This window comes from Gopherus evgoodei, chromosome 5, assembly GCF_007399415.2.
Source record: "Gopherus evgoodei ecotype Sinaloan lineage chromosome 5, rGopEvg1_v1.p, whole genome shotgun sequence".
In the NCBI taxonomy this organism is placed as follows: Eukaryota; Metazoa; Chordata; order Testudines; family Testudinidae; genus Gopherus; species Gopherus evgoodei.
The window spans coordinates 23,200,629-23,221,691 of record NC_044326.1 but is presented as its reverse complement, the minus strand read 5'-3'; the positions used below and the strand labels follow the sequence as shown (position 1 = coordinate 23,221,691).

Here is a 21,063-nt window from a genome sequence, read left to right as displayed (position 1 = left end):
TATTTAATTATTTTATTAATAAACGCTTAGCAGAGAAACTGCTTTATACAACACCCACTCTCCCCCCATGTTCTCTGAAACATGGTCATGTCCTGGACTTTTCCAGCCAGCTTTAGGAAAACTGGCCAGAAGTTTTTACATAGCTGAAGATAACTTATATGAAGCCCCCTGAAACAGCTGGGTGGCATGATGTTATGTCAAGTAACAGGGAATTTCAGATTAGAATTTAGATGTGCTGTATTCTGCCCAGCAATCTAAATTTAGGGAAAACAGCTGACAATCTGCACCTGTGGGTGTTAGCGTTTTAAGGCGTTAACATCTGCACTTAAAGTGATCGGAGCACAGACTTCAACGTTTGCCAAGCCATCTCCTCTGATTTATACAAATTTCAGATTTTTTGAAAGGTTTCAAGACGATTGTTCCCCATAATATCTCCACAGACATTCATAGTCAGATATTGTTTTTCTGAAACCCCTTCTGTGAAACCAATGAAGAATTTGTTTCAAAGTATTTCTTGCTGTGCTACTACATCTACTAGGTAATGAAATTAAACAAAACATGCAGCAGGCCAGAATCTTGTGTATTGCCAGATCCAAATACACATTCACCTCTGAAGTTTGGAGAGCTGTTCTAAATATGGACCCCACAAATTTTGAGGGGTTTCCAAAATTTGACAGAACTGGCTGTCCAATCCCAAAGAACTTGTGTGACTATAAACTAATATTCTTCTCAGATATCTCCCTGAAGCTAATCATGGTAAAACGAAAGAGTGGACTTCCTGACCCCCGACTGCAGGGAGAACTGAGAGGACGACTCCGTCTTCTGGAGAATGACAGCAGGGAGGTCATGGCAGTTTTTAGTGTAAGTCAGCTCTGGTATATTTACAGAACAGTTTGGGGTGTTATCAATAACAGAGTCTACTGAAACATTTCAGCATCATCGAACTAACTTCTGAAACACGCAAGGGTCTGTTCTCCCATTTGTATATGTGTGTGTATAAATTGAAGGTGTTGAAAGCATGACTTATGTCAAATGCATTCCACAGACACTGTCATTTTTGACTTGGAGGTGACCAAAACTGCTCAGATCAAAATGGGATCTCTGTGTCTCTGTGGGCCACACTTGCATACATGAGATGACAGTGGCTTCAATCTGCTCCATTTAATGTAAATTAAGGGATTGATTTTCCTTCACCTCATCTGGTACAGAGGAGCGAAAATGGGTGCTCCTGAGTTTGGAAATGTGAAGGTGGGAGCAACACATGTCCCTCCCCACCCTTCAAGGGTCCACAGGCTCTCACAAGAGGACCTTTTGTACTGGCTTATGCAGGACCAATGAGGAAACTATTCCTATTACACACGTGGTTTGCGTAGGCAACCTGGCCTGATACCTGTACTGGGCTTAGGTGATGTGTAGGGCTTTGCTCCAACACTAGGAACCCAGATAAATTTTGCCCATTAATTATATGGCATGAAGCTGTTGTATACTTAGTAACAGAAGGTATAATAAGGGAGACAGTGGCACTCTGGGATAAGCTTGCACTTATTTATATCAGAAATTTACTTCCAACACTTATGGGATCAGACAGCTCACACTATTACATCATCTATTTGATGAAGTAAAATGAGAGAGAAAACATGCAGGTTTACCAAATATTCAGATACATACAACTCCAAAATATAGTAAGATGAATGAATATTAATATAGAGACTAATGTGAATAATTAATATAGACAATATTAATATAGGCAAAAGGGCTCAGCCCCTGTTTAGGCACTCAGAGTAGCCAGGTATTAAAAAGAAGTTAGTGCTCAGTAACTCCATTTAAGGAAAATGGGCTGTGCTGCATGTTAAGCACTTTTAATAATCTGGCTACTTCACTTCATTAATGGACCTAATTAGCGTAATACACTGGAGACAGTGCCACAATAATATTATATAATATAAAATCCGAGTTAAACCAAGTAGAGAGTTTTACATCCCCATGAAAAGCAAATAGAATTCAAGATATAGAAATGGAAAATTGGTACAGCTCTTGAGATTCCTCAGACACACTTTTTTAATGCATATAATGAAGGTATAAAATAATGTGCCTAGAACTCACCCCACCAGTGCAACTGGCAAACAACAATGGGAGAAAAACAGAAAGAGAGAGAAAAAAATTCTAACTATTGAGAGGTGCCAGCTCTTTTAATAAGATAACGTATGTAAGTTCCAAATGCCATCCATATCACAAAACTGTGTGTACTGAAAATATTCAATTAAGAATGTTTAGAAGTAAGATCCTCTGTATCTTTGGCTCTGACCTGGATGCAGAAAACAACCCTATATGCTTGAAGTAGTAGTTTCTTGACTTCATGAAAGCAGCAATTATGGAAGAATCTGTCTACAGAAAAAGAAGGAACATGAAAAGGGACAAACTTATAAATGATCAGAGAATTGGTACACATAATCATATGGACACCTTTGTATCTTCTGAATCCCAATGAGAATCAAGACTAGACTTTTCATACACTCCTTCCTGTCTTAACTCAAATACCAATGGATAGAACAAATGAACCCAACTGGAGGAAGTGAAATAAGCCACAGTGTTTGGGACACTGAAATGGAAAAGAATAGGATAAAATATGTATCAGTGTGATTGTTACTATACGTTACATTAAGTGTATAGCAGATGTCTGTAAAGAAAGGAATGAGACATTATGTTCTTGATTTAGAAAAAAACCCAAAACAATAAAATAAATTACCATAGCACTGGAACTAGAAATACTGGAGAACAAAGCAAAAGGCATTTTAAATAAAACTGCCGAATGCTTTGCATGTAAAGCATAACTAGCTAGTTTTAGCTGTTTGTGTTTTTGTAAAAAAGTGGAAGGAGGAAAAAACCCACATTTTTCCAAGCAGTTTTGTTAATTTTGCCTTAAAATGACACTCTGCTTATAATACTTAACTCTCAAGCCCATTTGAAACCATTCTCTTTTATTCATTCTCTTTTATCAAAGTTGCCTAGATTGTTTGCTCCTAAGCAAAATAGGAGGGGTAAAGAAGAGAAGCATAAATATTGGATTTATCAGGGCTGGGTATTTGCAGTTTTAAATTACACATCAGTGGCATGGGTTCATTTTTATTATTCTCCTGCAATATGGGTTTGCATTACGGATGGGCTCCACCCTGGATAGGAATACCCCAAAGTATTGGGATGCTATAGATTTGGGTTCAAACATATATACTGAATAGGATCAGTTAAAAAAATTATTTGAATCCTCGTCATTTCATAATGGTGGAACGATAACTATTTATTTGATCTTCTGTGGCTGTCTTCTCTCTTTCCAATGCAAGATCTCTTATTACCAGTCTGCTATTGTTATTTCTGCAGACTTTATAAGCTGTTTTCTTGCTAGTCTGCTTTGATGCATGGTACTGGGGCGGGGGAACTACTGTGCACAAATGACTGGATTTTAAGGCACTGCTAGTGTTTAAGAACAGATTTAGGGAAGGGACTGTCAGAAAAGCAAGATTTACAATGCCAAGTTTACTTATAAAATGACGAATTTTGTTTTGATATTGAGTAATGCAGGATGCCTAGAGGTTGTGATATTTCAATCTTTGTAGGCAATTTATTAATAGATTTTGGTCACAGAAGACTGTAATTCTATTCTTGTATTAATATTTAATCCGGTGTAGAGACTGGAATACATAGATCTATGTGCGGATGAGAGGGATTGTCCTGGAATATGAGGCTTCAGTTTTTTAAAGAGAGCAGTATTTTTTTGTAGTCCATTTATGTTCTGTAAATGACAAATAACATAAATTGTGTGTAAATTGATGGAATATTTTCCAAGATATTAGATGAGTACAATACTGCTTGTTCTCATATAACACTGTTCATGGGAAGACTTCAAAGTGCTTTTCAAAGGAGGTCAGTACTCTTTTTTTTTTTTTTTTTTTTATTATTAAGGAACAGTGGGTGAAATGTTATCTGGCTTAGATTGTGTTAAACATACCTTTGTGTGGCAGTTTCTTTACAGAATTAATAATCTTTGAATCACAGATGTGTAGGACCAGAAGGGATCTCAGTACTTCATCTAGTCCAGTCCCTTGCACTCAAGGCAGGACTAAGTAATAACTAGACCATTCCTGACAGGTGTTTGTCTAACCTGTTCATAAAAACCTCTGGTGATGGAGATTCCACAACCTCCCTAGATAAAAATTTAAAGTATTTAGGTTGGACATTAGGAAGTTTTTCCTAATGTCCAGGCTAAACTGCCCTCATAATTAATTACATAATTAAAAAACTTATTTTTTTTATAAAACTTACTGCAAATTTGTAACCAGACAAAGCCATAGGTTACTCTGTAGAGTAGGTGATGTACTGTGCTCTCCATGTTCTGACACGTTCCATTAAAATTGTGCTTTACTAGAACATTAAGGATGAGCATCCAACAGTTGGGAAGCAACATAGGTAGTAAACTCAACTTTAATTCTCATTCTTGTGTGTGCACTATGATAAAGGGTCACTTCCTCAGCTGATGCTCTAACCCACAGTTTAAAAACATCTTGTAGTTGAAAGGTAATCATGCTCTATAATAAGACTGCTGGCTAGAAATTGCTAGAATACTGTATTTCCATTAGCTTATAGGGGGACTCCTGCAGTGCTGTGTAGCCCTTACCTTCATAACTGCAAATGTGGTTTACATACTGCTCCAACACAGCTTATGAGAAAGAGAGCCCGGCCTTGTTCACACCTTGTCTTAATTATGCACCTTTTATTGTGGGCATTCATAGTACCATTAACACCCCTAAAAGGCACAGGTGTAATATTATTATTAGTCAAGCTTTCAAATGTGCACACACACACGGGATCAGATTCTGGTTTCAGTTACTGGTGTAAATTGGAGTAACTGTTCATTTCTGTAGGCAACAGGGGCTTAGCTAAATTTTCTGCAAGAAAACAACAAACTAAAACACTCTTATTCTGAATTCTACTGTAATGGAATGTTATAGTTGCCGATGTAGCTTTAGAGTATAAATGAGATGAGAAATCTGTCCACAGTATATGTTTACGTGAATGTTTATGACTCAAACAGGTAGCTAAGGGTATTGGGTGAAATCCTGGCTCCAGTGAAGCCAATGGAAGTTTTGCCATTGATGTTAGTGGAGTCTGTATTTTTTTCCTCTATTCTGTATATGTAATGTGGAGGAGTAACTGACACTATGAAGAACCTTGGCGTTTTAATTTTCTGATTTTGTATGTGTTTAGATAAACATTTTTTCTTGCTTTTAATGACTATTATTACCTGGAAGATTATAATAAAATAATGTGTTTGCTTGCTTTGTTAGGAGCTGTCTGCCAGACTGTTGTCTATTCACAGTGACCAAGACCTAATAGTGGTGACATTTAAAACATTTGAAGAAATATGGAAGTTTTTAACCTACCATTCCCTTGGTAAAGCAATTTCATCCATAGGACTGTTCAGTATTTTTGTTGTATTTTTATTGCAGGCATAACTTTTTGATTAGCTAGAAACAATTGTTGAAAGGGATTAGCAAGATAAAAGCACGGGTTCTTAATGTATAATTTTGATTGTTTTAAAGACATACTATCTGTCTGTGATACTGATAGTGACCCCCCCCATATCATCTGAGCACCTGAGTCTTTTATGTCTTCACAACACCCTTTGAGGTAGGGAAGTACGATTATCCTCATTTTGCAGATGAGGCACAGATAAATGAAATGACTTACCCAAGATATCTGTAGCAGAACCAGGAATTAAACCCAGGTCTCCCATGTCCCAAACTAGAACTCTAACCATTGGACCAAGCCTCCATCTTCCTAATACAGTCTTTCCCAAGGAGATTTAATTATCCTATTAACAGTGGCATCTTAAAGAAAAATCTCATTCTGGTCGCATAGATAGCATGATTCTAGGGATGATATTCTAGTTCACATGAACGCATCATTATTCAGCTAGCTTCAAAGCAGAAATTCTAATATAGGCCTTGCATTCCTTCCATGTTCTGAACTCGATTTTAATTCAATGAACTCTGTAAAATGATATCACCTCTACGTCCTATTGTATTTAGTGAGAGTTTTAAGATATAAGTCATACAAGATTCAGAATATAGAAATAATTAGCTCTTCGGGTCTGCCAGATTAATCTCTGACAACACAATGGAAAGTTTTATATAGGAAATTAAAGGCAATTTTTTCAAACATGTCCATGTTATTTTCATTGACTACAGTTTTCGGTGCTTAAGTTCAGTAACTTAGAACTAGACTTTTAAGAGATGTTGACCACCACCAATTCCAGCTGAAAGGTGTTCAGTACTTCTGGAATTAGGTTCTAGATATTTCAAATTTTGACCCTTTAAAATCTGGGTCTTAGGCCAGATTCTGAGAGTTGCTGAACACAGGTAGCTTCCATTGACTTTAACTGGAGTTTTGGGAGCTCAGCACCTCATAGGTGTCTGAAGTTGAGCATCCAATATTAGAGGACAATTTTGACAGTTTGGGACTAAGTAAGTGGTGAGAGAATCCTGCAGGGAAATATGTCAGGGATAGAAAATCCCATGATGTTTCCCATCTAGAGAACTTCATTTGTAGACATATATAGTTTTGCTCAGTTTATTCATGATCCTGATACCAATGTATTTGTTCTTGAGTCTTGAATACTGCGCGAAAGGATTAGGCTCTGCTGGCTAATGGGCTGGCAAGACCCTTGTGAACAGCACATATCATGAGGCACTGAGCACCTGACTATGCAAAATACTCTTCGATTAGAGCTCTGACATTTTCCTCCAACAATATTTGGACTTCATGGCCTTTTCTTAAATGCATCCCTTACATATTTGCTGCTATTTGCAAATTGCTATTTGTTGGCAGTAGAAATAAATGAAAATCTTAAATTCACTACTACTCTGACTGGGCCAGATACGCCGATGAATAAATCAGCATCGATCCATTCATGTCTCTTATGTTTATATCCTTGACCCTGTCATAGATTCCTCTTGATATCAGTGAGAGTTATGCATGTGCTTTTTGCCAACACTGAAATCCAATAGCAGTTGGACATTGTATTTTAAGCAGTAATTTGGATTGTCGGACTGCTAATCACCATCTATTGCCTTTTGGAGATGTCTCTGTGTTAATTTAATTAAAGATACCACCTTAATTTTTTACTAGGTTTTATAAATCACTGCATGGAGAATTTGTTGCTAGATCAGTCTTTCTGGCTCTGTTCCCAAGAAGAGAATGAGGCTAAACAAGAAGAAGCTGGAATTGAAGTCTGTATAAATGAAGAGTCTCTAAATTTGATGTACAGAGGTCTCTTAATACAGGAAGGTAAGGAAGTTTTGTACTTGTGAAAGGATAACTATATGCAAACAAGTATGGTTCCCATTGCCTCTTAGATATTTTGTTTTTGAAAATATAAAAGTGAAAAGTTGGGGTTTAATCCATCTCCAGTGAAATCAGTGGAAGACTTTCCACTGATTTCATTGGGCTTGAATCAGACACTAACTGCACCAGAATGTACACAGAAAGGGAGTTGGAACAGAAACAGTAGTATTGTACGAAGTTAGAAGAATCTTGAATCTTTTTAGGAGTAGTGGCAGTAAATAGCATAAATAGCTGCAGAACATTTTTTTAAAACATTTTTGTCTTCTACAAGCCTAGTAAATAAACATACCTAGGAATGTTTAAAAACTTCCTGATTTTAAAAATATATGACCCATACTCTGCAACCCTTATTCATGTGAGTACTATCATTGACACCAATGAGTTAACAGGGATTGCAAAATCAGGTCCTCGGGCACTATATCACTTAGTGTGTCTTAAGTCCTTTGATGCCTTCTAATGTTACAATTTAAAAGAATTCTACAGTTAATAGTAGTTCTTGACTCTGCTCACATTTTGCACGTATAAATTTCATTCTAGTTTGCATTAAATTCACTCTGGCTAATAAACATTTAGAATTTAAAAATATCTGTTAAAATTGTGATTTAAAAATAGTCTTCTGAATAATAATTAAAATGGTCCTTCTAGATGCTTGTGTTAAAAGCCACGTGTGACATTAAAACAGTTCAATCTCTGTAAATTATGAAATATATTTATTTCTTTTTAAGGAACTTTCTTTGTCTTATGTCCTGACAACCTCATAAGAGAGACAACGGCTGCAGACATGGAAATGAAGGTTTATCAAGAGAACAGAAGAGTTACTGAAGACATCTCTGGTGGATCACTGGGTGATGACCTGACCTTATTGGCTAAACCTGCTGCAGAGACTTTGATCCCTTTTCATCAGTAGGCACCTGACTTCAGTTTCCTATTTAATATGTATAAGAATATGTGTATTTATATACAGACCACTTTTAAATGACAGCATTTTGTAGCTGGCTTTAGAGGGTTCCCTCCTTCTTTATTCAGGAGTGCCACAGATCTCTCACTCATTTCCTTCTTAAGTTCTACACCAAGTCAGATAAATAAATGCTGATGCCATAGTGCAGTATTTAGGGAGATGGTTTACTATCTTTTGTATTAGATATTAATTCAGCATCCTTTCTGTCTGACTCTGGTGGCTATCCACCTAGATGTTTAAGGATGCAATGGAAAAGACATAGATTTTGAAAAGCTCTGGAGTGGTGTTAAAGTGATGAACATTTTTCACTTTCAAAATGCCAAAACATGGAAAAAAAAAGTTTTCACTTACATCATCTTAGTCGGGAAGGATTGCTGGCCTTTTACATCACTCCAGCTTCTTTGGCAGGTGGCAGTCAAGCTCCTTTCTGCAGTCTCTTTGGGGATCAGCCCAGGGTCACTAATCCCTAAGTTCAGGTGAGTGAGATCAGCATCGGTGCTCAATTTGTGCCAATGCTGAGTCCCAGCACCTCTAGGCTTGGCAATTTATAGCCCTGGCACCTCTTTCATTACAAATTCTGCACTGATCAGGAGAGAACCACTCTATTGGTGCTGCTGGCCCATAGAGATCTGAGGCTGAAACAGGGACCATAAGTTGGCATCAGTGGTTACTAAGAAATCCCAGGAAATATGTCTGACCCCTAGAAGAAAAGCAGAAATGCTGTGTTTTGTTTTTATGACTGGCTGAAGGAGCACACCTAAAATACAGCTGCTCTATCTAGAAAAACAAGTCAAAGCAAATCAAAATGTCTTCTGCTGACCCTCCTGAGCAAATGGGTTAGTTAAACCAATCAGCAAAGCAACACAAATAACATTTGACTTCATTCATGTAACCCATCCCAGCTGATACTTACAATATGAAATATATTCGTAAAAGATACCTGAAACTTTCACAGATAATTGAGCCTCTCTTTCTCTTTGACAAAAAAGAGATTATTATTATTATTACTACTGTTACTAATTTGTCATGGGCTAGGCTGCATTGTGCTAGGCACTGTACAAATACAGAACAAAACAACAGTCCCTGCCCCAAAGAGCTAAAGAGTTGTACATGTACATTTTTACTAAAGCTCTGCAAACTTTAAAACACAGAAATGCATAAAGTGTTAAATTTCACATTAAATGTCTTAGCACAGCTCTATTATATGACTGAATTCAGTTATTACTGCTTTGTTAACTTGCCATATTGAATAATTTAATGCTGTGGTCATCAATACTTTTTTGAGGTAGAGCTGGTAATCAAATATGCATCAAAACAAATTTTCAACTAAGAATTAGGAAAAAATTTCATATATGTATTTAAAGTGTATAGGCAGAAGCACAGAAATGAATAAAAGTTTGAAGAAATAGGAGTTTAGAATATCCCAGCCACTATGAAAACTTTCTAGGGAGGTGTTTGATACTTATTCCATTGCCCTTTTTTCCTTCCTCTAGATGGTTTCTTAAAGTATACTCTGATCCTGTTAATTTTGCTAGCAAAATGGAGTCTAAATGCAGCAAGAAAATAGGTAAGAAACTCCATCTAAACTTTTGCATCTGATTGTATAGATATTTAAACAGCATTATATAAATTCCCAGAGCTAGATTTTACAGGGTTTGGTAATGTTCGCACCTTCTCATTTAGCTGTACTAGAATAGCAAAATTGCTATAGCAATTATGGTGCTGTAATATAGGAGGGTTGGCATAAATCTCTGCCTACAACTATATTTAAGCATAGCATAACTACTGAGCATCTTTCAGCCAGAAGTGCTTTACAAGCAATAGTTATGTGTCTAATTAATGTCTAGCAGTGATGTCTAGCATGTGTCTAAACTCTGAAGGTCTATCGTCTTGACTTCTCAATTTTATTGTATTGTTTTTCTCATAAATATTCATTCATATTTTAAAGCACGTATATCAAGCAGATAAATAATATAATACAGTCAAAAGAAATTTATTAATAAACTATTCCATAGGCCTGACATTTATAGTTTGTAAAGAAAAGAGAGAGTATTTATTGGATATAATATAATATTGGAAATTGAAAGCATTTATGTATAACAAACATATAACCCCCCCCACTTTTGTCTCAAATAGCCACAGCAGCCCATGTAGCATGTGATCAATTATATTCTAACTATGGTTTATTTTGTTTTCCATTCTTTGACTTATCCCAATCATTATAATTTTAAACTGACATAGTCATAGATCTATTTAACAGGTATGCCATGCATGGATTCACATTTATTTACTATAGAACAAATCTTGGTGCCCTTAGGCAAAGTATCAGTGTCACCAAAAGACCTGTAGCTTTGGCAAGAAACTAGAAACCAATACTAGAGGGATTTTATTGTAGGTAATATATGAGAATAATAAGAGCACTAGTGATTACTGGATTGATTGGAAGGAAGCAAAAAAGACTCAATTTTAATGTTTGTTTTTGAAATTTGAAATCTTAAAAACATGTCAATCAGCTCACAAGCTTTTCAAAAGATGGAGAAAAGAGGGGATTGAATTTAACACCTTTCTAGATTTTTTTTAATTTTGAAATTTTCAATGTTTTGATCTATTGATTACCACCAGGGCCAGTTAGACATGTGGTGGTTAGGACAGTGTCCAGAGAAACCAATCACTGTTCCAACCCTAAGAAAACAGCATTCGAAACCACCACCATGCTGTATTTAACTCTAAATAATACACATTTATGATGTTAGATGCATCTATCTAACATTGGGCATTGCCTATGTGGGGATATTTAGATTGCAAATTGCAGTCCCATCCCCGTTCTTGTTTGGACCATACCAGCTCCTGCTTCAACAGGGTTTACTGTAACTCCTTCTGGGGATTTTCTTTTTATCAAATTCACAAGCGGGTATTGCAAAATCTATTCACCTCTTCTTTGCTAGTCTGTTACAAAAGAAGGCAAATGACATTTATGTTCACCTTTAAACCAGGTGTAATTTTGAATACATTTTAAATACTGTTTTATAGGGATTGAAGGACTGTGAAATAGGTTTTATGCCTTTATACAATAGTGAAGTGCTCTAAAAAGCAATTGCTTGCTTTAAAGCATCAAAAAGTAATAAATCTCTCCTCACCATGAGTGCACCAGTGCCAAGACTGTCTTTGGCCATAATATTCTCCCTCATTATGCTGAGTCACCATAATGTTAAATGCTTATGTAGTCATATTATCAAATTAATGTATCTGCAAAACCTTATTATGCAGCTACGGGATCTTCTCAAGCAATGATTAGTTATGCAAGTGCGGTGCCTGAAGAGATTAGCTTCCAGAGTGGAGACAAAATTGAAATAATTGGCTACTTCATAGAGTGCCTGGAGTGGTTTGTTGGAAGGCATATGTTGACGGGTCAAATTGGTTTTGTAAAGACGAGCCACGTTAAACCTGACACCTCTGGAACTGAGTAAGTTCTATGTGCGTAATATTTTTAACCAATGAATTTAAAGGGGCATAGTAAAAATTTTTTTAAGTCTTTTAATATATTTTTTGTTTGAAAAACTCTTAGATCTCTTTATGGAGAGAATTTCCATTGTGTGACATACACTCGCATAAACAAACACAAATAAAGAAAACTTCAGCATAAGCTGCTTCTCTTCCATTAGTAACCCAGATCCAAATGTGAGCAGTTCATGTAGTCCCAGAAGGCACATCGTACCCACTTGGTTCAGTCTATTTTTTTCTTGCCACAGGTCTTTCCATTTCAGTAGTCTCCACACTCAATGACCTCCAGTGATCCATGTTAGACAGAGGCATCCAAGCCTCAATCGAGAACCACACTGGTAACCTGGCAGTGGCCTGAGAGTAACTCCTAACTTTCCTAGGATAGATTGCAAACACTTCTATTCTGAGGTGCAGTTTTTTTCAGCACTGCAGGCTGTATCATCTTGAACTGAGTGGAACTCATTGATTCAAACGTATGGAGGGTTTGCACATGGAAACGGTATGCTTATAAAACTTGCAGCTGCAACTTTTGAGGCCCATTTGAAAATATGTTCCTTAAAGATTTCTGGAAAAGCAATATCACGATACAGGCAATCTTACCACAATGAATGACTGTTGTAATAAAATGCTACCATGATACAGGAATATTGATAAAACTTCCTTTGATGTGCTTGACAAGGGATTACCAGCATGCACAATTGGCAATATCAATACACATTTGCATGCACAGTTACCATTATCAATTCTGTACACACAACAATTGATTCTGTGATAATGCAAAGATTTCCATCATTTCCTGTAACAAGCACAAATTATAATAAACCTGGGATGATTTGTTAGCAGGGTTTAAACCTGGGATCTTCAGCTCTGCAGCTCAGACCTATGACACTTGAACTAAAAGAGTTAGTCTAACTAGTAGCAGTAGTAGGATGACATCATCTAGTGGGCAAGCTAATAAAGGGGGACACGGTGCGTGTTATGTCTGTGTGCTGCATAAGCCAAATATACTAATAATGCAAAGGAATAAGATATAAGAAATGTGATAATAGCTGTTATTCAAACTTACTATTCCCTTTTGTAGACAACAAAATCTGGATTTTCTCGATGAGGAAGAGAGAACTTTTTTTGCGAAAGAAAGAAATGTTGTGGAAGAGGATCTGGTGCATTTAGTGAAGCAAACGTCAAACACAGAAGTTTGCACTGTGTATAGAATAGGTAAGGATAGGTTCTGTTCTTTGAGGGATGGATTCTCTCCTCCGTATGCATGTGTAGTTCCCATTACTCCTCAGTTTATTTTTATTGATTCTTTCTATATCTCAATGAGACTTTTCCCCATTTATAAGCATTTTGAATTTTATTGGCAGGTGCATTTATACCATGGAAATTTCATATAGAAAGTCCTTTTAGATCATCTACACAAGTCTCCTGCTGACGCAAGACTAGGAACAAAAATTGTAGGCCATACTGACAAGATGGGGGACTCTATCCCAGGAAGCAATGACTTTGGAAAAGATTTAGAGGTGGTGGTGGATAAGTGTTTGCACGTGACCTCCCGGTGCGATGCGGTGGCCAAAAGGGCTAATGCAATCCTCCGATACATAAACAGGGGAATCTCAAGTAGGAGTAGAGGTTATTTTACCTCTGCATTTGTCACTGGTGCAACCACTGCTTGAATACTGTGTCCAGTTCTGAAAGAAGGTTGATAAATTGGAAAAATCTTATAGTGTGGTGGGGGACGGGGAGGCTTGTTGCATCTGAGTCCACAGGTATTATCCAGTGTTGGGAGTCTGTGGAGCTGGTAGTAGGGGAACCCAGGCTCTCCCTGCTCCACTGGGGCCCAGGAACTGGCAGGTCGGCTATACAGCCTGGGGTGGACTCCACCAAGTCTGCTTCCTGGGTCATTTCGTACCTCAGCCTCTGTCCTTCCAAAGTAAAAACAGGGCCTGTTTATGGACTCATAGGGTGGAGCGGAAGGAGAGGTTTTCCCTGACCGTGATCTGAAGGCTTTTCTTCAATAGCAGCCTGCTGTTCCTGGTCTCCACAGAGCCTTCAGCAGCGGGACCTGGTTTGGATAGTGTGGAGCTCTGCAACCTCTCTGACATGGTTGTTATTACAGAGTCCATGACCATGGTATATAGTTACTTACACACACACACACACACACACACACACACACACACACACACACACACACACACACACACACACACACACACACACACACACACAATTTTGGTATTTATATGCACACACGTACAGTTATGCACAAAAGAATCATAAGGGATATACAACAAAGCAAATACTGCAAGTACCAATATAAAACCATTAATTAGTTCAAATGTCATTCTAAATAGCTTCCAAAATAAAAAAGTTTCAAACCTACTTTAACATGACAGCTCCATGAGTCTATATTTTGGACTTTCTGCCATTTCCTTCACTCTTAGCAGCTTTATGTTGCATTTAGCATATGAAAGACAGTGAACTTGTTCATTATAAATGTGAGCAACTGAATTTCATCAGAAACATGAATAGAAGAATATGCAATCAAGCAAATTATCCCAAAGCAATTGACATAAGCCAGAGCTTGTTAAGGAACCGGATACCACTACCAGTTATGGAGGTTCTTTGCAAGTGATTAGAAATCCTTTGGGGAAGATTTGATGGTCTGTTCTACATAATATGACCATTCTTAGCTCTTCTTTAGATGTGCTTTGTTAAACACACATAGTATTTAAATCTGGATCACGAATATGGCTTTTAGAAAATCTATGGGTTATAATGTTAATGCTATAACATAGTGGTTTTGGGGTTATACTGCATTCTAGGGGAGAACTTTATATTTTTATACTGTCCAGTCATAGATACAAAAAATATATTATAATATTACCAATAGATTAATTTAGATATTTGTATAATGCAGCAGCCACCTTCATTAACTCCAGGTCAGTTTTACATTTATAGCTGTGCACTGCCATATGTTCAGGCAGAGGTACAATTACTCTTAAATATTAGGTGTTGTGCAATGAACATGAATGATTGTAATAGTGTAGAAGAAGTGAATCATAAACATAGGAATAGCTCACCAGTGAACTAAGCTTTTTGTTAATTTTTAAAAGTTTATATCCATGATCCATTCTTTTCAACATCCATAACACACCTGAAATACTGTAGGTAGAAAAGATTAAATAGTCCGGCTGGAGAAAAGACAGGGTATAATTACTGGTGCTATTTTCATTTTCTTTTAGACAGATTACAAGAATTAGAATTTCAGAACCCTCAAGAACAAGGTAAAATGTATAATATATTTTATATTATTTTTGATCATCTTAGGTCTTTGTTTCTGATCTTATTGTAGGAAAATTAATAGGTTTTCACATTTTAAAATTGTTGTTTGTTTGGTATGATTTTTCCCCCCTGTTCTGTATCTGTTCACATAAAGGTTTTGTGAATCCCTATTGTTATGTACTCCTTTTCAGACCTCCATTTTCCCTTGCCATGCAGTTCTGCTGTGAATTTCTCTGGCTAGGAAGGCAGAATGTGTTATGTGACACCCATGAAGTATTCAGAATCTGCTACAAACACTTTCATACTCTTAGGGTGTGATCATCTCATAAGTGTTTTTCCTGATGATGTTTTGTTGTAATTCAATATTATTATTTGTATTGCTGTTGCATCTGGGTCCTATGTCTTGGATCAGGGTTCAGTTGTGCTAAGCACTGAACACACACAAAACAATGAGATGGTCCCTGCTCCTACAAGCTTACATTCTAAATATAAAATGTGAATCCTGCTGGATAGTTTTGGGGATGGAGTTCTGTGGGAGTTCACAGAACTTTTTAAATGTGCAGCCCCCATAAACTCTTATTGATACTCAAATGTTCTTTTGCTAATTGACAAAGTCTATGGGCAATTCCTCTCCCCTGTGCTAACCCCAACTACCTGGGCTGAGAACTACTGAGATCTGCAAAATGTGGGGAAAGAAGCCTTCAGAGAATTGGGGAAGGAGAGAGATACAGATAACTTCTTCTGTTCCCTTTAATAAATGTATAAGGCATTCAGAAGTCAGTGATGGCAGCAGTAGGAGAACCTAGACTGAGAAGGACCAGTCATCAATTGGTGTAAATTGTGTAGCTCCATTAAAGTCAATTTACACCAGCTGAGGATCTGGTTGATAGAGTGGGAGAGGAATCTTTCCCCTAGGTTGGAGGTCATGATGGCAGTAATAGGCTTCTCTGGCCTAGAGAACCTTCCAGGAGGTGAGATGTGTGACAGAAGGACTTATCATAGCATCCTTTAGCCCCTTTCCAAACTCTTCTGTGTGCACCGTCCTGGAGAGTCCTTGCAAAGCTGGGCTCTCCTCTGACCAGGGGAATTGCATATCCTAAGTGGCCTACCAAATCCTGCACATTGCTCCCCCCCCGTCCCAATCCACCCGAACCATGCTAGTTCCATTGCTGGAGGGTGGAAGGAAGCAGGATTTGCTTCTTATTTGCAATTGCATCAAACACAGCGCAGATCTGACTCATTTTTCATTAATTGGAAAAGGTTCATCACTGAGGCTATAGGCCTGCTACATCTTTAATCTTCTCAGCATAGTCCTATGCTCAGAGAAACAGAGAGATAACACAGTGTCATTACAGTTATTAGGATGGCTTTTTATGACTAGGGTTGGTTGGAAAATTTCTATTAATTTGTTTAGTTGAAAAATTGGGTTTTCAACTAAATGAAAATTTTTGTAGATAGTGTTTTCTTTTCTTGAACATTATATATATTTTGTCAGAAAACAAATTAAAAAAAAAAGCCCAAAGTGATTTCAGTTTATTTTATTTTGAGAGAGTGTTTTTGGCAGTTTTTGCCTCAAATTTATTTCAATTTGTGGCAGTTTTTAGCAACCAAAACTTGGAGGAGAAAAGAGGGTTTTTTTTGTTTGGTTTTTTTTTAAGTCAAAATTTTCAATGAGGAAAAACACTCATTTCCCCACTGGCTTTACTTATAACCCTCACAGAGGTATTCTGTTTCTTTGAAGAGTATAAACGTTAAATGTCTTCTCAAGGGAAAATGAAAGCTCTATTTGTGTTTTCTTTACACTATTGTCTGTCGATTAATTTTGCTTGAATTTCCTGCCCCATAAATCTGTCTATATTCATGTATTTAGTTGGATCTCTAACTTGCTTTTGAATTGCAGAAATGCCACACCCCTCATCTAATACAGACTCCAATAGAATCAAGGAGATGGTAAAAGAATCCCTTATGAAATGTACAGATTTCCAGCTCCAGTTGAATGGGACATCTAATCAAGGAAATGATTTTCCTAGCTCTTCAAATCAGCAGACCTGTGCCTTGGCTGAAGAGCCACATTTCTGCATGCAACAAGATGAAGAGGATCAAGGATCTGGGGTCTTTGAGTCATTGTTGTTGTTTTTAAATAGTGAAGAGTATGAGGTGCACTTCAAAAACCTGTATGACTTCTCCTTCCCGTTTCTTAACACCACATTTTATGGCTACACTGGTGAAGAAGAACTGGTTAACTATTTTGGACTGGTGAGGGAGGCAGCAAAGAAAGCAAATCTGCCTTGGGCCCTAACAAGGCTATGCTTTCTCTTGGGTAGACTGAGTATTAGAAAGCTTAAATTTTCCCAAGCTCGTGTTTATTTTGAAGAAGCCTTAGGAGCTATAAGAGGAGGTTTTAGTGACCTGTATCTTGTAGTTGCTCTTTATACAAATCTAACAGTCATCTACTTGAAACAGAAGAACAAAGAAAAATGTGCTCATATTTTTGACAAGGTTACTTCTCTGCTCATGGGAATTCCCAACTACATCTGTAGCACTGACATGGAGTCAGACATACTAAGGTACGCTTTAAAGAGGACAGTACTGAGTCAGAGCAAGCATGCAGAAGCCAGAGCATGCTTCCTATTGGCAAAACATTACACAAAACTTAAACAATATGAAGAGGCACTACCATTCCTAGAAAGGCTGCAGCTTTTGAATAATGACTTGGATTTACAGAAGAGCTCGCTATCAGCCGACTGCTATTTTAAACTAGGTGAGTCCTACAGTCAAAAATGCTTGCCACACATTGTGCTAAGTTGCATAAAGGTCGCTTCTTCCCAAGGATCATATACTCTAATGGACTCTTTGAGAAGCATTGATTTAGTCACCAAAAATGCTCCCAAACTCCATAGGCTGAGAAAAGCTGGGCAAATGTTCCCATCCCAAATTGCACCTTATCTCAGACAAGCACTTTTCTCAGCGTTTACCAATGAGCAGCAAAAACTGTGCAGCACAATTTGTCTTAGCTTATCGGAACTGTACAGTCATCACAGGCTGTATGGAGAAGCCATTGTTTATATGGAGAAAGTACTGCACTTCAATACTTCTGCCCATGCTGGAGAAACTATTAACCATTTAGTTTCACTTGCTTGGTTATATATTCTTCACAGGCAAAATACTGTAGCTTTGGCGATCTTAAATACCATAATAGACTCTTCATTGAGTAGTCCTCCTCAGTTAGGTGTTATTTATAATATGACTGCCATTGCTTTGAAACGAACCAACAACACAAAACAAGCTGCTGTGAGTTACTACAAAGCTCTGCACATTTCAGAAGAGGCTGATATGGTACACAACCGTGCTGTAGTTCTGGCTAATTTTGGAAATCTCTGCCTGCATTTAGCAGCCAATTGTTTGGCAGAGCACTACTATGTCAAAGCAGTAAAGCTATTCTCTGGACTTCCAAGCTTGGACTGCGGTCACAATTTTACTCAAGTCCTCCTCCAACTGGGATGTTGTTATGCTAATGGAACGCATAAGAAAAGAGGACGATTTTATTATGAATGGGCATTATTGGTGGCAATGGAAACAAATCATTTGGAAAGTGAGTACATTTGTTTTTCAAATATATTTTACTGTACCCTGGAAGTTTGGGAATGTTTGCTAGCTATTACATTCCAGGTCCTCCTTAAGCAATATTATTTTTAGTTGATGTGACAGTTAACGTGAGTGACTCAAAACCCAGAAATCTTGTGTTTACACTGCAAGCATGCATGTGAGAGAGAAGAGGAGAAAGGGAGGATGGTCCAGTTGTTAGGTGCTAGGCTGACTCAGAAGATATGATTTCGCTTCCCTGCCCTGTCACAGACTTCCTGTGGGACCCTGGAGAAGTCACTTAGCCTCTCTGTGTCTCAGTTTGCTGACTGTGAAATGGGAAAAAATAGTGGGAAATAATATTTCCCTATGTGGTATATTGAAAATTGTATTAAAATGATAAGATATCACTTTAAATCTCAGGACTTTTCCTAGTCTTGCTTGCAGGCTAGGGGTCTCTGTAGGAAAGCATGTAATCTGTGTCTTTCAGCTATCAGTCTGCAGAGAGCTAGCCTAGAGCAAGGTGGGGTGAGTTGTGCCTGTCTACATATGGAACCATGCTTTGTCTCTCTGTTTTTTAGTTCTTGTGTGTTAAAGTTCTGGAGAGTAAGAAATAAAACAATGTTATATTGCAACCTTCCAGACAAAGTACTATTTGTTTTTATCTAACTTCTCTGTTTGTAGGCCATGATCATAATACCCTACCTCACAGTGGTGGTGTGAGGATAAAAACATTAAAGATTGCAAGGAGCTCAGATGGTATGGTAATGAGGATCATACCTTCAATTAATAGGTTGCAAAATCAGGCATTCAGAAATGCCAGAATTAAGGTCTCACAGGTTACTTCAATTCAGGTCCCTTTGTGTGTATGCATTATGAGACCATCTTTAATGATATGATCATATGCTATTTGGCAAAGAGAAGTAACTGAGGCAAAGTCCTTGCTCTTTGAATACTCTTTAGGGTTGTCGGAAATTATGTAGAAAATGAAAATCTTGACAGAAAGAAACTAGTTCAAAAATAAAAGTAAATGAAAAATGCCTGTTTGCCCAGCAGTATCTGGAGTGGAAACGAACTGTGTAGTAAACGTGGAGGACATCAATTTTAATTTTAAATTGTAAAAATTAAGGAAAGTTTTATTTTCACTTCCTTGATCCACCTGGTGGCAAGAACAGCTACACTGTTTGTCTTTCTTAATGACACTTCATTGACCAGCAGGCAGGAGATGCAGAAAGAAGAATGCTTTTAGCACCTTTTATTCCAGATACAAAGCATGAGGTCATCTCCAGCCTTCACTAGTTAAGGCAGAGTGGGGATGTGGCAGTGGAGGGGCAATGTCTGAAAAAGATATGATGTCCAGCAATTCTGGATTACAACAATAGGAGTGAGTTCACTTAAGCCTCATTTCATTTTTGTTTAAAATAAAGATTCATGTTGAATATTCATTTCTATTTCCTAATCTGTTTTCCCAGGTCAGCTCCAAGCTGTTCAGTTGCTGTGTCAATTCTACACTACAGTTGTTCCAGATGAAGCTCAGTGTGTCATTTACAATGAATATCAACTATCCTTGGCTAGGAAAATGTCAGACAAAGTTTTGGAAGGACAAATTTTGGAAACCATCAGTCAGTTGTATCTCTCTTTAGGCACAGAAAGGTGAGGTCTACTGAAACGACTGATTTTTTTGTTTGTTTTGTTTTGTACTCATGAAAAGATTTAGCTCTGGAGGGTAAGGTCAGCAGGCAGGGTATTGGCAATGGCAGTACAATCTTCTCCCATGCTGTTCTGCCAATGTGCCTTAGCCTGGAATTGTAGAGTCTGCCTTCACAGCTGAGAGTTTAATTGGTGCAGATTTTCTAATGACCTCCAGGCCAGATTTTTCTGGTGCTCAACACTCACTGTTGGGGCCATTCTCAGCAGCCCTTCACAAGCTCTGAATTCTTCTGAAAATTTGTCCCATTGCTGTGACCGATGTTAGCAAAAGTTATCTATCCTTCTGTTATAATACTCTGCCTGTCTGTGGTTTTACTTGTATACTGGGGAAACCAGCAAAATTCCATACTGCCAGTAAGAAGTGATTCAAATAGTTTTTAGATGCAACCGTGCTTGGTGCTTCTTTGCCCAGAGTACCTTACCCTGGGTGTTGACCACAGGCCATCAGGATCAAACTCCTCACTTTATTGTCTGCATTAGTGATTCTGGTGCTCCAGTTACCTGAGACTTGAAATCAGATGCCACCAATAGAGTGGGTTGTTAGACTTCCTGGGTTTGTATCAGGCCTGCATCCCCAGTGAAATGAGTGTAATGTTACTAGCCTAATTGGAAGAGGACATATAGAAAAA

General features: G+C 37.7%; 1 protein-coding gene across 1 annotated transcript in view; it reads left to right on the top strand.

The window, feature by feature from the left end:
• The window catches only part of SH3TC1 (SH3 domain and tetratricopeptide repeats 1), a 48,656-nt gene that overhangs the window by 9,649 nt on the left and 17,944 nt on the right, over positions 1 to 21,063 (top strand). The window contains exons 3-12 of the mRNA XM_030563712.1: positions 734 to 861; positions 5,340 to 5,445; positions 7,183 to 7,341; positions 8,124 to 8,301; positions 9,850 to 9,923; positions 11,624 to 11,819; positions 12,939 to 13,072; positions 15,103 to 15,144; positions 17,043 to 18,734; positions 20,197 to 20,377. Coding sequence (XP_030419572.1) covers positions 734 to 861; positions 5,340 to 5,445; positions 7,183 to 7,341; positions 8,124 to 8,301; positions 9,850 to 9,923; positions 11,624 to 11,819; positions 12,939 to 13,072; positions 15,103 to 15,144; positions 17,043 to 18,734; positions 20,197 to 20,377 — 2,890 coding nt within the window. The remainder of the gene's footprint in view (positions 1 to 733; positions 862 to 5,339; positions 5,446 to 7,182; positions 7,342 to 8,123; positions 8,302 to 9,849; positions 9,924 to 11,623; positions 11,820 to 12,938; positions 13,073 to 15,102; positions 15,145 to 17,042; positions 18,735 to 20,196; positions 20,378 to 21,063) is intronic.